This window comes from Pleurodeles waltl, chromosome 1_2 (assembly GCF_031143425.1).
Source record: "Pleurodeles waltl isolate 20211129_DDA chromosome 1_2, aPleWal1.hap1.20221129, whole genome shotgun sequence".
Lineage (NCBI taxonomy): Eukaryota > Metazoa > Chordata > Amphibia > Caudata > Salamandridae > Pleurodeles > Pleurodeles waltl.
This window is the reverse complement of record NC_090437.1, coordinates 355,421,357-355,438,991: the sequence shown is the minus strand read 5'-3', so window position 1 is coordinate 355,438,991 and position 17,635 is coordinate 355,421,357. Positions and strand designations below refer to the sequence as shown.

The 17,635-nt window shown below is 48.4% G+C and overlaps 1 protein-coding gene across 3 annotated transcripts in view; it reads right to left on the bottom strand.

Moving 5' to 3' along the window:
• Positions 1-17,635, bottom strand: part of ACO1 (aconitase 1) — a 616,249-nt gene that overhangs the window by 454,279 nt on the left and 144,335 nt on the right. For all 3 annotated transcript variants that reach the window (XM_069239660.1, XM_069239672.1, XM_069239665.1), the window contains exons 5-8: positions 9,624-9,693; positions 9,330-9,513; positions 8,704-8,843; positions 7,586-7,757 (exon numbers count right to left, since the gene is read on the bottom strand). In XM_069239660.1, coding sequence (XP_069095761.1) covers positions 7,586-7,757; positions 8,704-8,843; positions 9,330-9,513; positions 9,624-9,693 — 566 coding nt within the window. The remainder of the gene's footprint in view (positions 1-7,585; positions 7,758-8,703; positions 8,844-9,329; positions 9,514-9,623; positions 9,694-17,635) is intronic.

The window sequence follows — 17,635 nt, the reverse complement described above, 5'->3', positions numbered from 1 at the left end:
CCTGACAGAAATAGAATGTAAGCATCTTACCTCCTTTAAAGCATTTATGGATGAGATAGACCCTCCCCACACAAAGGCCCTATATTTAAAACCTAGGTTGGGCACCCTTCAACTCGCTGCAATTACAACTAAAAGGCAGCAATGGGGATAGTAAGACCTGTCCAGCTTGTAATGAGGGCGAGGAAACAGACGACAATCTACTGTTCTTCTGTCCAACATATCTCAATCAGGGAGTGTAGGAAAATGGCTCCTTGTTGCAGTTAACCCCCACGTTTTGCCTGATACTGATGCTGTCTTGACTGAGAAGTGTGCTGGGACCCTGCTAGCCAGGCCCCAGCACCAGTATTCTTTCACCTAAAATGTACCATTGTTTCCACAATTGGCACACCCCTGGCACACAGATAAGTCCATTGTAAAAGGTACCAATGGTACCAAGGGCCCTGTGACCAGGGAAGGTCCCTAAGGGCTGCAGCATATGTTGTGCCACCCTAAGGGACCCCTCACCTAACACATGCACAATGCCATTATAGATTGTGTGTGTTGGTGGGGCGAAAAAGGCAAAGTCGACATGGCCTCCCCCTCAGGATGCCATGGCCACAAAAAACTGCCTGTGGCTTTGGTAAGTCACCCCTCTAGCAGGCCTTACAGCCCTAAGGCAATGTGCACTATACCACAGGTGAGGGCATAGCTGCATGAGCAATATGCCCCTACAGTGTCTAAGTCTATTGTTAGACATTGTAAGTACAGTGTGGTCATATTAAGTATATGGTCTGGGAGTTAGTCAAAATTGAACTCCACAGCTCCATAATGGCTGCACTGAATACTGGGAAGTTTGGTATCAAACTTCTCAGAATAATAAACCCACACTGATGCCAGTGTTGGATTTATTAAAAAAAGCACACAGAGGGCATCTTAGAGATGCCCCCTGTATTTTACCCAATCGTTCAGTGCAGGTCTGAGCCAGCCTGATGCTGTGAGACGAGTTTCTAACTCCTGGGGTGAGAGCCTTTGTGCTCTCTGAGGCCAGAAACAAAGCCTGCTCTGGGTGGAGGTGCTTCACACCTCCCCCCTGCAGGAACTGTAACACCTATCAGTGAGCATAAAAGGCTCAGGCTTTGTGTTACAATGCCCCAGGGCACTCCAGCTAGTGGAGATGCCTGCCCCCTGGACACAGCCCCCACTTTTGGCGGCAAGTCCAGCGAAGATAATGAGAAAAACAAGGAGGAGGTGACCCCTGCCTTTAGAAATCCTCCATCTTTATTTTGGAGGATTCCCCCAATAGGAATAGGGATGGGCCCCCCTCCCCTCAGGGAGGAGGCACAAGGAGGGTGTAGCCACCCTCAAGGACAGTAGCCATTGGCTACTGCCCTTCCAGACCTAAACACACCCCTAAATTCAGTATTTAGGGGCACCCCAGAACCTAGGAAACTAGATTACTGTAACCTTAAGAAAGAAGGAGGACTGCTTACCTACAAGCCTGCAGAGAAGGAGGAAGACGACAACTGCTTTGGCCCCAGCCCTACCGGCCTGTCTCCAACTTCGAAAACCTGCACCAGCGACGCATCCGACAGGGACCTCTGAAGCCTCAGAGGACTGCCCTGGACTAAAGGGCCAAGAAACTCCTGTGAACAGCGGCCTTGTTCAAAACCAGCTACTTCTGTGCAACAAAGAAGCAACTTTCAAAAGACTGCACGTTTCCCAACGGAAGCGTGAGACTTCACACACTGCACCCGACGCCCCCGGCTCGATATTCCAGAGAACAAACACCTCAGAGAGGACTCCCTGACGACTGCGAGCCCGTGAGAAACCAGAGATGATCCCCCTGAGCCCCTACAGCAACGCCTGCAGAGAGAATCCAGAGGCTCCCCCTGACCGCTACTGCCTGTAACAAGGGACCCGACACCTGGAACCAAAACTGCACCTGCAGCCCCTAGGACCTGAAGGAACCGAACCTCAGTGCAGGAGGGACCCCCAGACGACCCTCTGCCTAGCCCAGGTGGTGGCTGTCTCGGGAAGCCCCCCCTGTGCCTGCCTGCACTGCTAGAGTGACCCCCCAGGTCCCTCCATTGTTTCCTACCTGAAACCCGACGCCTGCTTTGCACACTGCACATGGCCACCCCTGTGCCGCTGAGGGTGTGTTTTGTGTGCCTACTTGTGTCCCCCCCCCCCCAGTGCTCTACAAAACCCCTCTGGTCTGCCCCCTGAGGACGCAGGTACTTACCTGCTGGCAGACTGGATCCGGAGCACCCCTGTTCTCCATGGGCGCCTATGTGTTTTGGGCACCTCTTTGGCCTCTGCACCTGACCGGCCCTGAGCTGCTGGTGTGGTAACTTTGGGGTTGCATTGAACCCCCAACGGTGGGCTGCCTATGCCCCAGGAACTGAGACTTGTAAGTGTTTTACTTACCTCCTAATCTAACCTTTACTTACCTCCCCCAGGAACTGCTGATTTTTGCAGTGTCCACTTTGAAAATAGCTTATTGCCATTTTTACAAAGACTGTATATGATATTGCTTTTATTCAAAGTCCCTAAAGTACCTAAGTGAAGTACCTTACATTTAAAGTGTTTAATGTAAATCTTGAACATGTGGTTCTTAAAATAAACTAAGAAAATATATTTTTCAATATAAAAACCCATTGGCCTGGAGTAAGTCTTTGAGTGCGTGTTCCTCATTTATTGCCTGTGTGTGTACAACAATTGCTTAACACTACCATCTGATAAGCCTACTGCTCGACCACACTACCTCAAAATAGAGCATTAGAAGTATCTACTTTTGCCACCATCTTACCTCTAAGGGGAACCCTTGGACTCTGTGCACACTATTTCTTACTTTGAAACAGTATATACAGAGCCAACTTCCTACAGTGAGCCTGCTGGGTTGTTCCACTATGGTGCTTTTTAGGTATGCACCAGTTCAGAGTTCCTCTAAGAATCTGTGGGGCAGATTCATCTCTGGTAATTCTTTTCTCTGTTGCCAAGTATCTAAAGAGTATCTGGCTCATTCGGTGTAAAATCATGTCCTCCCGAATTTTAACTTAATCCTAGTTTTATTTAACAGTGTGTTTGGTTCAGGGCACTCATTTTTCATTATTTTTCTTTCTCTTTTTTCCTTTTTAATTTTGTATTGTACGGTTTTCCTGCCATCAATTATGATACAGTTGTGTTACGGTCTTGAGATATTGGAAAACTATTTTTCTTTTTATGAATTAGATATTTTAAATTATGTATTTAATGTTGTGGTAAATTTATATGTACTATCAATTGACCGCTACTTTTATTGCCATTGACCGAAATAAAGTATTGAATGAATGTTAGGACTGGGGACTGTTGGAATGGATCGGAGTTGGGCGGAGTGGGGGTGAATGGACTGGACTGGGAGGGGACAAGAGTGGGAGGGGACTGGACTGGGAGGGGGCGGGACTGGACTGGGAGGGGGCGGGACTGGACTGGGAGGGGGCGGGACAAGAGGGGGTGGGGGCGGGACAAGAGGGGGTGGGGGCGGGACAAGAGGGGGTGGGGGCGGGACAAGAGGGGGTGGGGGCGGGACAAGAGGGGGTGGGGGCTGGACAAGAGGGGGAGGGGGCTGGACAAGAGGGGGAGGGGGCTGGACAAGAGGGGGAGGGGGCTGGACAAGAGGGGGAGGGGGCTGGACAAGAGTGGGAGGGGGCTGGACAAGAGTGGGAGGGGGCTGGACAAGAGTGGGAGGGGGCTGGACAAGAGTGGGAGGGGGCTGGACAAGAGTGGGAGGGGGCTGGACAAGAGTGGGAGGGGGCTGGACAAGAGTGGGAGGGGGCTGGACAAGAGTGGGAGGGGACTGGACAAGAGTGGGAGGGGGCTGGACAAGAGTGGGAGGGGGCTGGACAAGAGTGGGAGGGGACTGGACAAGAGTGGGAGGGGACGATTGGGAGGGGACTGGACAAGAGTGGGGCGGGAATGGACTGGACAAGGGCGGGAGGGGACTGGACAAGAGTGGGAGGGGACTGGACAAGAGTGGGAGGGGACGAGTGGGAGGGGACTGGACAAGAGTGGGAGGGGAATGGACAAGAGTGGGACGGGAATGGACAAGAGTGGGACGGGAATGGACAAGAGTGGGACGGGAATGGACAAGAGTGGGGGGACAGACGGACTGGACAGTGGGGGGGACAGACGGACTGGAGAATAGGGAGACGGACTGAAGTGGGGGGGATTGGTTTGGAGTGGGGTGGATTGGTTTGGAGTGGGCGAGCTGGATAAATTGGACTGAGTGGTATGGACTGAACTGGTGTGGGGTGGGCTGGAGTAGAATGAGGTGGACTAGACTGAAGTGGATTGGGATGGACTGGGGTGGGGTGGACTGGATGGCATGGCCTAGATCGGGTGGACTGCGTTGGATTGAAATGGTGTGGGGGTTTGGGTTGGGCTGGAGTGGGGTGGGGTTGAATGGAGTGAGGTGGACTTGTTTGTTGTGGACTAGAGAGGACTGGATTGCAGTGGGTGGACTGGAATGAGGTGGAATTGACTGAGTGGGGTAGATTGGATTGGGGTGTATTGGACTGGGGAGGGGTGGGGTGTATTGGACTGGGGTGTACTGGGCTGGGGGGGTGGAATTAATTGAGGTGGGGGGGAAGGGGAGGGGTGGAAGTTTTGGAATGGGGTAGATTTGACTGGATTTGACTGGAATGGAGTGGATTTGATTGGACTGGATTAGATAGGATTATGGTGGATTGGATTGATTATTGTGGATTGGGGAGGAGTGGGTGGAATAAAGTGGTTTGGATTGGAGTGGAGTGAATTAAGGAGTACTCATTTGAACTGGAATAGATTAAGGTGGATTGGACTGGAGTGGGATGGGTGAATTTGACTGAAGGGGATTGGGTTGCAGTGGAATGGATTGGAGAGGGGTGGATTGTTTTTAATAGGAGAGGGGCAGATTGAAGCGGAGTGGATTGTTTTGGATTGGAGTGGGGCAGAAGGGAGAGGAGCCACTTGTTTTGCATTGAATTGGACCAGATTGGAATGCAGCCACTTGTTTTGAAGTACGACAGATTGTTCTGGGCTGGAGTAGGACAGATTGTTATAGATTGGAGTGGGGCAGGTTGTTTAGGAGTAGGGCAGATTGTTTTAGGATGGAGTGGGGCCCACAAGCAGAAACAAAATAAAACATGAGTGCTAAGTGAGAAAAGAAGACTTGGAAAACATTGAAGAACGTTAACTATAGAAAATGCAACTTAGCAATTTTTTTGTCCTGCTGGGCACGTTTTTGCCAGCCTCATGTCTTCGGTTTGCAGAGCACTAGAAGCTAAAAAGAACAAAACAGTCTCTCAGTTACTTCAGGAGCAGCAGACGGGTACTGATTAAGTTGAATTAATCAGTGGTTGGTCTCTGCTCCACAGAAAGTAACGGAAGTGATGCCAGGCCTGCAGTGACAAATTACCAAGCTGTAAATGAGAGTTCCAGCCAAAGCCAACAAATGATAAACAATTGGTAGGCTCCAAGTCCTTTTTTGTAAACATGTCTTACAACCAAGACTCATGCGCTAGTGCATGCTCCCCTTAAAAAAAGGATGCATTCTAAGCAGCAGGGCAGCATTTCATACAGGAATCTAGCAGAAATTCAGTTCCTGGTGACGCTTTGGGCTGCTGTAGTCACTTGTGCCAGATTTACTAATGTTTCAGGCAACACAGCAAGGAAACTTGCTGTGTTGCATGAAACAGAGAGGAGAAATGCACCATATTTACCAAGACATGGCACATTTTTGCTCCCTCCTAGCTTCCTAGCTCTGGCGCAGTGTGCTGCTACCAAACACCAACAAATGCACCATGGTGCAAGGGTGCCTGACTTAAAAGCAGGATTGTTTTTGTGCAGAAAGTAATATCTACTGGCACAAAAACAATGCTTAGAGGCTTACTCCTTTTTTTGTGTGCCACAGAATGCAGCACACATGCAAAGAGGAAAAAACGCTAACAAAAAGATGTTTCTCCTTCCTACTCCTCTCTGTGGAAGGCACAATCCCAGGTTTACTGCCTTTAGTACATATGGGAATGTGGCAAACTCCATGGGTAGATGCACGGGAATGCCCATGCTCCACTCAGACCGCCTACCACGACAAAATGTAATGTAACAGTACAAGCCACTGTGTTGTGATTTTTTGTGATGTGACGTGATGCAAGGCAGTGCAAATTGCCCATTTCGTGGCTTTGTAAATCTTATTTACAGGCTTGTGTTGCCTTGTGACAGCAAGGACAATGTAAATTCTTAGTAAATATGCCCCTTAGTATTCTAGCCTACATACAGCAGTCATATATGAAATAGGAAGTGAAAGTCAACCAAAGATCAGCCTTTTTCAACATAAAAAGGACTTCAGTCTACCGTGATTAAGTGTACCTTTCTCTTTGTCCCAGAGCAGAATCTTTTAGGCCAGATAACTTTGAAACAAAAAGAAAGGAATGCTGACTGCCCTACAAAAAGGCTCAGCAGAAGGCCACAGTATTTAGCATACCACCAGAAACACAGAACAGAAAGAATGAAGTTTCATTAAAGAAGAGGAAACCTACCTAAGCCAATAAGCAAGAAAGATCTTAGGGGCAGTCCCCTTGGGGAAGAAATCTCTTCAGGGAGACCCATCTTTTGAGCAAACAACCACATCATTCACACTTATCTATGCCAAACACACACAGATCAGCAAAGGTTTCCGGCTAAAGAGAGCTGAAATAAACTTGCAGGAATGTCAGGGATGAAGCAGCCTCTTTTAGTGACCATGCCACACTGAATGCTATTCACTGTTTAGGCCAGGGTTGTGCGCAGAGGTCCATGCACCCAAAAGGGTACATTATTATAATATCCATGCACAGATGTCAAGACAAGGGGCAGTAGGAAGCATGAAACCTATGTTCTAGAGTGACAGACTCAATCTCTAGACCATTCTAAACCCAATACTGGAGACATGGAAGCAGCTTCTTTGCAAACATCCTCCCCCTCAGTACCATAAATATTTCCACAACCTACACTTGGTGATTTCAATTTATAAGGCAGGGTTTCACAAATTGAAGAGTCAGGACTAAAGTTTACTTAAAAGCAAAAGACTTGGAATTCTACTCGAATGCTTGATCCACCATGTATTCCCATTCTTTCCACTCCACAAAAAAAAAAAATTCTTCAATTCCAGGCAGACGGTATTCGGATGCTCTCAGGCATGATAAAATCTGAAAGCCACAGAAAAAGGAAGTTGCAATTACAGTAAGTGATGGCAACACAAGGGATTGGATCATAGGGTTTTATTTCATTGTAATCTATAAAAACTATAAAAAGGGATCCGAAAACATTTAATAGAATTTGGTTTTACATATCTTCGTCAGGAGAGGAATTGCAGTGCTTCTGCTCGATGCCTGGGACCCCAACCCACACTAGAATGTTACAACACTACTCAACTGCAACAGATGTTCTAGAAATGTAGAGGTGGAAATCACAGCTGTTACTGCGTAAAAGGATGCTAAAAGTAAAGTAAGAGCTGTCAAAGGATGAGAGGCCTTAAAAACACTGGTTACACAGTAATATTTATTTGATTATACTCTAATATTTAATCAAAAGATGTTTTTCAAGCACTCACCTGTTTGTTGCAAGTAGTTAATGCTGACAAGATCAACTGGAAAAAAGGCCGCAGTCGCTCCATATTCTGGACACATGTTGGCTATGGTGGCACGATCAGCAATGGACAGTTGGGCTACACCAGGTCCAAAGAATTCCACAAACTTGCCCACAACACCAACTTGCCTAAGGTGCTGCAATTATGAATTAGAGACATTTTATTCACAGTCCTTTTTTATTTACCATCATTATTATGTAGTTTTAGGATACAGGGAGATCATTCAGTTCCACATATTTTCCAGAAAAACAGACAACCAAACTCTATACGACATTTCCTTAAGTGTTCAGTGTGCAACAGAAGATTAGAATGATAGAGGGGTAAGCCAACTACCCAGTGCAGCACTCTGTCACATTTGCATGCAGTGAAATGGATTTCACGGAAGAAAAAGAATACAAGCCTGGCTTTCCTCTTTTCACAGGACATAAAACAAGGCCTAAACAGTGATCATTAAATCGACATAAGAATAAATGATGGATTGAAACCTTGATTTAATATGAGCCGCCAGTAATTCCGTGGGCCACTCTCCAGTTTAGCAGTGTTTTGACCACTAGATCACCTCAGAGGAACCAGAGATATGTGAATCAGCCTTCTTCCTGCTCCAATACAAATAGTCAACCCCGAAATACCTGTCCAGAATGTGACTGACTGATTTTAGCCGAGCATAATTTCCAGGAGCAGAGAAATTTCGCAATACATCCATCACATTTTTTGTTTTCCTTAGTGCAAGGTGAATGTGAGATGTAGGTCTGGTGCTCATTCTGCCCCAGGATTCAAGCTCCAGCCTACTACGGACAAGGCCCATTAGGACAAAACAAGTCTACGGCTAGTTGGGTTCCTATTTAAAGGAGATGTGGCCTTACTGTTCAGCCTAGACTATTCCTATTTTAACAAGACAACATCTAATTTGTATATAGCGGGTTTCTCTCTTAGCTGGCATGGGCAACATAATTGATTTGATAGCGGCCCACCTGGATTACTGATGCAATGGAGATTAATTCAAGCAATCCATCCATCAAAGTTTTGTTTCCCTCATACAAAAAAGCTTCACAACCAAACCAGAAAAAAAACCTGAACTTTACCTTAGTAACAGTGAGCACAATGTCTGTGGAAGTCACCAACTGGTGAGGCTTTCCCACAAGTTTGTAGCCAATGACTGCAGGAAGCACCATGCTGATTGGCTGACCCAGCATAACCGCTTCTGCTTCTATTCCTCCAACCCCTGGGAAAATAAATTAAATAACACCAATAAAACACAGTCATGATGACCTTGCTGTAACAAAACAATGTTTGACTAGGTAATCAACGACAACCTTCCTAATAAAACCTAGATATATCTGAGGGCAATTACCAGGCATTCAGTGAAGTAAATTAGTACCTTTGAGAGGCATCGCAAATTCAGACCATAAACAAAGAAACAGCATCCATACCAGTGGTAAAAGATTTTTATCAAGAATATGTTCTTTGAAGACGGACCATATTTTAAAGTTCACAACATATTTTTTTTAATTCCATGGGAACAAAGTTAATGATAACATTTATTAAAAAAAAAAAAAAAAAAAAAAAACACACTCCCCTTTAACAACGATTTTCTAAGATTCGGTTTTCTATGTAGTGCAGCAGTAAAGATATTTGCTCACTTACAAACTACAGATCTATTTTTGATCGAGCAGTCACTGCTGAGGTGTGTATAATGTGGATTGCTTACCCCAGCCTAGTACACCTAATCCATCTATCATGGTTGTGTGAGAGTCCGTTCCCACAAGGCTGTCTGGATAGTAATGCCCATCTTGATCAAAAACCACTCTGGCCAAGTACTCTAAATTCACTTGGTGTATAATGCCTGAGCCAGGTGGAATAATCCGCATGTTCTGAAAAGCTTGTGAACCCCACTGTAAAATACAACGAAAACAGGTTTTTAAAGAAAATCTCAAGGGTTAAGCAGTACAAGAAGTGTATGTGTATGAAAGGAACAAAACAGACAGTCTTTATGTCCTCATACCTTTAAAAACTCAAATCTTTCCCGGTTCCTTTCAAACTCAAGCTCTTGATTTTTCTGTAAACTGTCTGACCTGAAATAAAAAGCAATGTTTAAATTCAGTGACATGAAAACGTGGCCAGTTCAGATGTGCACACAGTTTAAATAGACCTCTTTGAATGAACATTACATTACATGGTTTGCCCAACAAACTTTGCTACTCAAGGATAGCAAACGAAATCAGCTAATCTCATTATAACCTAACTAGACTTTTCTTTTATATATCTATTGTACTCGATAGAGATTACTTTACATTGTAAGGAAAACATGGATTTCAAAATTTACAAATATTCAGCCCCACTACAACTACAGCGTCAAGTGCTGTGAAAGTTAATTTGCTATTTACTGAAACACCAAAGTCACAAGCGTATTAAAAAAATAAAAATAAACCAAAGCTATCAAGCTCGACAGTGTCACCGGGCTCACAGTTTTAATAGTCTGTAAAATATATCAAGTAAGAAGGAAAATGCGCACATCCAAAAATCCTATGTAATTGTTGAATGTAATGAAACCCCACATTCCCACTGAATTGGAAAACTTGATTAGCTTCTGGTTGTTAAGAGCAGCAAGGTCCTTAACCCCTTCGCTGCCAGGCCTTTTCCCCCTCCTGTGCCAGGCCATTTTTTGCCTATTTGGGGCAGTTCGCGCTTAGGCCCTCATAACTTTTTGTCCACATAACCAAGCCAAATTTGCGTCCTTTTTTTCCAACATCCTAGGGATTCTAGAGGTACCCAGACTTTGTGGGTTCCCTTGAACGAGGCCAAGAAATTGGCCAAAATACAGTGAAAATTTCGTTTTTTTCAAAAAAATTGGAAAAAGTGGCTGCAGAAGAAGGCTTGTGGATTTCCCCCTGAAAATGGCATCAACAAAGGGTTTGCAGTGCTAAACTCAGCAGCTTCCTAGCTTTCAGGAACAGGCAGACTTGAATCAGAAAACCCAATTTTTCAACACAATTTTGGCATTTTACTGGGGCATACCCCATTTATGCACTTTTTTGTGCTTTCAGCCTCCTTCCAGTCAGTGACAGGAATGGGCATGAAACCAATGCTGGATCCCAGAAACCTAAACATTTCTGAAAAGTAGACAAAATTCTGAATTCAGCAAGGGGTCATTTGTGTAGATCCTACAAGGGTTTCCTACAGAAAATAACAACTGAAAAAGAAAAATATTGAAATTGAGGTGAAAAAAACATAAATGTTTCTCTACGTTTTACTCTGTAACTTTTCCCTGCAATGTCAGATTATCGAAATCAATATACCGTTACGTCTGCTGGACTCCTCTGGTTGCGGGGATATATAGGGCTTGTAGGTTCATCAAGAACCCAAGGAACCCAGAGCCAATAAATGAGCTGCACCCTGACGTGCGTTTTCATTCTATACCGGGTATACAGCAATTCATTTGCTGAAATATAAAGAGTAAAAAATTGCTATCAAGAAAACCTTTGTATTTCCAAAAAGGGCACAAGATAAGGTGTTGAGGAGCAGTGGTTATTTGCACATATCTGAATTCTGGGGTGACCAAACTAGCATGTGAATTACAGGGCATTTCTCAAATAGATGTCTTTTTTACACACTCTCCTATATTTGGAAGGAAAAAATGTAGAGAAAGACAAGGGGCAATAACACTTGTTTTGCTAATCTATGTTCCCCCAAGTCTCCCGATAAAAAAGATACCTCACTTGTGTGGGTAGGCCTAGCGCCCGCGACAGGAAACACCCCAAAGCGCAACGTGGACACATCCAAATTTTTTTATAAAAAGGAGTGCCTACCTGTGGATTTTGGCCTGTAGCTCAGCCGGCACCTGAGGAAACCTAGCAAACCAGTGCATTTTTGAAAACTAGAAACCCAGGGGAATCCAAGATGGGGTGACTTGCGGGGCTCTGACCAGGTTATGTTACCCAGAATCCTTTGCAAACATCAAAATTTGGCCCAAAAAACACTTTTTCCTCTCATTTCGGTGACAGAAAGTTCTGGAATCTGAGAGGAGCCACAAATTTCCTTCCACCCAGCGTTCCCCTAAGTCTCTCGATAAAAATGGTACCTCACTTCTGTGGGTAGGCCTAGCGCCCACAACAGGAAATGGCCCAAAACACAACGTGGACACAACATATTTTTTCACAGAAAACAGAGGTGTTTTTTGCAAGGTGCCTACCTGTGGTGTTTGGCCTGTAGCTCAGCCGGCCCAAGGGGGGGGGGGGGGGCAGAAATGCCCTAAAATACATTTGCCCCCCCCCCCAACCCCCACCCTCCCCCGCCGGGAGCGACCCTTGCCTACGGGGTCGCTCCCCCTGCGTGACATTGGCGCCTAAAAACAAATCCCCGGTGCCTAGTGTTTTCTGCCCGATTGACCTAAACTCTGCCAATCTGCCCCCAGGGGGGCAGAAATGGTCTAAATACAATTTGCCCTCCTGGGGAGCGACCCTTGCCTGATGGGTCGCTCCCCATCTCTAAAAAAACAAACAAAGAAAAAAAAGAAATTCCCCTGGCGCCTATAGGTTTCTGCCCCCCCGAGGGCAGATCGGCCTAACAATAGGCCGATCTACCCCCGGGGGGGCAGAAATGGCCTAAAATTAAAAAAAAATGCCCTGGCGCCTACTGGTTTCTGCCCCCCCCCGGGGGCATCTGTCCCCAGGGGGGGCAGAAATGGCCTAAAATAAATTTGCCCCCCCCAGGGAGCGACCCTTGCCTTATTATTGCTTTTGCATTTCTTTTTCAATCGCGCTGGAAGCAGAGCTTCCAGCGCGACGAGGAAGGCCCCTGTGACTAATCAGCGCGCACGCTGACGTCACAGGGGGGGTGGGGGGGGTCGGGGATGGAAGGGGAAGGTCTTCCCCTTCCATCCCCGACTTGGGGGGGGGGGGGGGGGGGGGGGGGGGAGTGGGGGTGCACGGGGGCGCGCTAGCGCGCCCCCAAGTTCCCCTGTGCCATGGATGAGATGATCGAGGAACTGTAGCCTTGGACGAGATCATCTCGTCCAAGGCACAGAACCGGTTAAAGTGGTAGCTGGTACTGCTTCTAACCCCTCCCCGTAAGTGATAGCATGCGTAAGACGACTTCTGCTGATCTAGCCGATTTTTTAAAATTTTTTTATTGAGTTTTGCAAGGTACAAAAAAGGTGGTATCACAAACAAGCCCCTCCATTATGAGAACAAACTGTACATACTACAACCCTCCTCAACGTCAGCATTTATCCCGGTCAACAAAAAGCTACAAGAGTTTCTCACATTATGCATCAATAACAGGGGCCACGTCTCCGGCCCATCCCGCCGGGATGCCATTCAACATAGTCCGCATATTCAGTCCAGGAGGTTTGTCATATACATTGGAATCAATATACCAACGGAAAAGGGGTGAAGCAACAAAAAGAACAACAAAAAAAGGCAGGTAGGGCGCACAGACCAGACTATACCAGCAGACCTCAGCAATACACAATCCTTAACCCAGTCAGGGAGGGATAGGATGCATCAAGCGCGGGCAAACTCATATCATTCCGCCTGCACATTTCCAGACGTCAGATACTCACTCAGCGGCGCCCAGATATCCCTCGGCCGGGAACGTTCAGGCATAAGCTCCCAAAAGACCGTCAACTGATCGTGACAAAAGGCAGCATCGTGCAGCCAATAAGATCTACGCGGCGCTCGCCCCCTGCCCCAGCACATGGCAACTCTATGCTTGGCCAGTAGCAAAAGTAAGCCCACCAACCGCCTATGCGGTCCCTTTATCTCATCCACACACCCAAACAGCGCAACCCTAGGAGATATGGGCATCTCAGAGCCAGTTACCACAGCAATTGTATGCAAGACCTCCACCCAAAAAGCGTGAACTTCCGCACACTCCCACACCAGGTGCAGAAAATCCGCATCCGGCGCATGACAGCGCTCACAGCATGCATCCGCACGCAAACCCATGGAGTGGAGCCCTCTGGGTGTATAATATAAACGATGCAAAAACTTAAAGTGCAGCAGCCGTAACCTATAATTCGGGGACAGCACTCTCATATGGGCATAACAACCTCGCCACATTGCCTCTGTGATAGGTTCCCCCATGTCTCTCTCCCACATGGCCCTAGAGGACTCTCCAGAGCCGCCTCTCTGCTCCTGTGTGCAGTTATACAGTTTGGTACCTAGCTTACTCGGCGACCACGCACAGCACAACACCTCCAGAGCCCGGAAATCCGTGGGTGTCTCCGACGAGCCAAGAAATCGGCCCGCAGCAAAGCACGTACCCTGAGAGCATACATTTGCTGCAATGCAGTCCCGCCACTGCCATCTAGCACCTCCGAAAGGCCAATCAGGCGACCGTCTACAAACCAGTCCCCCAGCTCAGTCAAGCCCGCATCCCGAAGAAAACCACGCACCCCGCCGTCTCGGAATATCTGAGCATCAGCAACCGCCATAACGGGCAGCGAGGGAGCAAACGGCGCATTTAACCCCAGAACGCTGCATCAGCATCCCCCACGCTCTCGCTGTAAATGCCACCGTGTCAATTCCCTTAGGCCGAGACAGAGCCCGGCCCCCAAGCGCATGCAGCAATCCATCCGGCCACACCGCATCGCTCTCGGGCGCCAGGTACGGCAAGTATCGAATCGGATGTAACCAACAGTATGCAAAGTGCAGTTGCGCACAGTTATAGTATAACTCCAAATCTGGAGCAGCAAGCCCACCTAACTCACACGGTAGCGCCAGCCTCTCCCAGGAAATGCGGGACCGACGACCCTGCCACACCAGGCGAATCAGAGCAGACGTCGCAGGAAACCCTGCGTGAGCGGAAGTGGGAGGTTAGCGAACAGATACAGGAATTTAGGAAGAACCACCATCTTCGTAATGGCGATGCGCCCAATTAACGATAATGGTAAGGGGCGCCAAGTCTCAACCTTCTCCTCAAGCCACGACATTGCAGCACTCTAGTTAGCCAGCCAAAGTGTGTCAACATCACAGCTCAGCTGAACTCCCAGATATCGCACCGGCCCCTCCGCCCAAGCAATGGGGTATCACGAATCAAACTTCGCCACACACTGAGTCAAAGGCAAGACCACCGACTTCGACCAGTTGATCTCGATGCCAGAAAAGGTGCCAAAGCATACGATTTTCGTCCAATAAGATGTCCAAATTTCGATCAGGATTCCTCACGTATAGCGCAATGTCATCAGCATACAGAGATACCAAAATAGGTCTGTCGGAACTGCAAACCCCTATCATCATACTTCTGTCGCAACCCTGCTGCCAGAGGTTCCAGCGCCGCCGCGAAGAATAGCGGGGACAGCGGGCACCCCTGACGCGTACCGCGGGCAACAGGGAATGGGGCCGACACGCACCCATTGAGACACAACCGAGCAGTGGGCAGGGTGTACAATAATCTAATCAACCGCACAAACCGTGGACTGAAACCTACCCGGGCCAGAAGTGCAACCATATACTCCCATGCCAGAGAGTCAAAAGCTTTGGCGGCATCGAGAAAAACTGCCGCCGCCCTGTCCTCCGCCCTCAATGAGCCCGCCACCTCAAAAAAAGTACACAAGTTGTGGCACGTGGACCTCCCGGGGACGAATCACAACTGATCCGGGAGCACCAGCTTGGGGAGGAGTGGCTGCAAGTGCACCGCAATCATTTTTGCCAGGATTTTGTTATAAATGTTGATCATAGAGAGTGGGCGATACGAGTCGCATCGAGCCGGATCCTTCCCAGGTTTAAGAATCGTTACTATCAGAGCCTCCCGGAGCGAGGCAGGAAGGGACCCAGTCTCCAGAGACACTGCGTATACCTCCAAAAGGCACGGGGCGAGAATATCCGCATATTCCTTATAAAACGCTGGAGTCAGGCCGTCAACGCCAGGGGACTTATCGCCGGGCAAGCCGCGAATCGCCGCCGCCACCTCCTCCACAGAAAACGGAACATCCAGATACAACCTGTGTGCCTCAAACCACACCAGTGCAATATCCTTAAAATACATCTGCGCAGCTGGCGCATCCAGGCCCTCCGGGGCAGCATACAGCTGCGCTAAATACTCTGTAAAAACTTGCATTACACCATTCGTTCCAGTCACCTTCTCACCCCCAGTGTCAACAACCTCAGTGACATAGTTACTGGCCCAGGGCCTACGCAACATATCGTCAAGCGCGCACCCAGCTCTCCATCCCTCTCCGTAGCGGCGAGTCCGCGCATGCCTCCCCATAAAACAAATTTCTCTCAGGGAGGCCTCCTCATATAAAGGACACTTCCCGTCGGATCTCCGCTAGTACCGCCAGACCAACTCTCAGCCAAACGCCGCTCCAGCACCACAAGCCTCCCCTCAATGTCAGCCATCTCCCGCCTCAATGCCTTCAATGTTCCATGTTGTTTCGAGAGACATATTTCCCTAATGACCACCTTAAATGCCTCCGACCGCCCTCACAGAGGCCCGATTCTCAGCAAAAAACAGCATAATAGCCTCGCGGACCTCCGCCCGAAAGGCTGCATCACGAAGTGCCCCGCAGGGCAACCGCCACATAAATGGCTGGTTCAACTCGCTGGGTATCTCCAACACCAATCTAACTGGCGAGTGGGCCGATAGCGTGCGAGGGAGACGATCTACCGATCTCGTCCAGGCCTCCACGTCCCTCGTGCCCAACCAGCGATCAATACGGGACCAACTGCCTTGAACATAATTCACACAAGTACCCTCTCTCGCGTCTCTGTGCTTATGCCGCCACAGGTCTACTAACACACCACTCTGCATCGCCGCCGCCAGCGACCTCGCTGCCATAACATGCTGCACTCTAGCCACACTCTCTCGATCCATCTTAGAGTCCAGAATCACATTAAAATCACCGCCCCAAATCACTGCACCAGCACCCAACGATTCCACTAAGCGCCACAGCTCCAGGAAAAACTCCGGGTCATCTACATTCGGCCCGTAGACCGCAACAAGCAGGCAGGCTCTATCTGACGGAGTTCCACTCAGTAGGACATATCTACCATTTGGGTCGACAATCACATCTCGAGTACGCCACTGCAGACCCTTGCGTATCAAGATTGCCACTCCACGAGCGTAACTAGAGTACGTCGAGCAGTGAGTCTCACCAAATCACCCAGCCCTCAGTCTACTCAATGCAGACACCGCCAGATGGGTCTCCTGCAGCATACAGATATCAATTTCATGGCGTTTAACATACGCTGCCACCAACCTCGCCTTCCGCCTGTCATTGAACCCACGCACATTCCACTTCAAGCACCGAACCACAGTCACACCATCTACCCCATCTCTCCCCCAAATGCATACTTCGCTTCACCAGAGAGCGCATCCCCACCTGCCAAAGACTTAAAAAGAAAACAACCAGAACATCACAGAGAACAGAGATCCCACATCCCAACAGAGCCCACTCCCCCCCCACCCACTCAGACCCCCCAATTGGACCATTTCAAAGACCCTCCCACTCAACCCCGAAACCCACCCCTTAAGAGCAAAGCCACAACTATCAGGACTCATCCTAGAGGCGATAGCCAGCCTAACAGCTCTTCACCCAGTATACACTAGGGAAGAGGGGCACATGGGCCGAACAGCAAATCTGAACTCCAGGCGGTCTCATGCACAGAGGCGGACCCGCACACCCCAGCAGTCCCAGCCAGTACCACCAGCCCAGCAGAGAGCAGACTAGTCATTGTCACTCAAGGTAGCACTCTCCGCTCTTGACCCCCCCCCCCCCCGGTTCCGCAGCCCCCCGCCGCCTAGGCAATCACCGAGCAAACTTGGCCGCCTGCTTCGGGTCCGTGAAATACAGTACTTTCGTCATGCCGCACCCTCAACTTGGCAGGATACAGCAAAGCAAACCTGACTCCAGCCTGGTTCAGTAATCGTTTAGTCGGCAAAAAAGCACGTCTCAGTGCCTTCACGCCCGGGGTATAATCAGGGAAGAAACTAAGTTCCGAATTGTTGTATATCAGCGACTTCCTCTCTCTCGCCAGCCGAAGAACAGTATCTCGATCCCGATAATTCAATAGG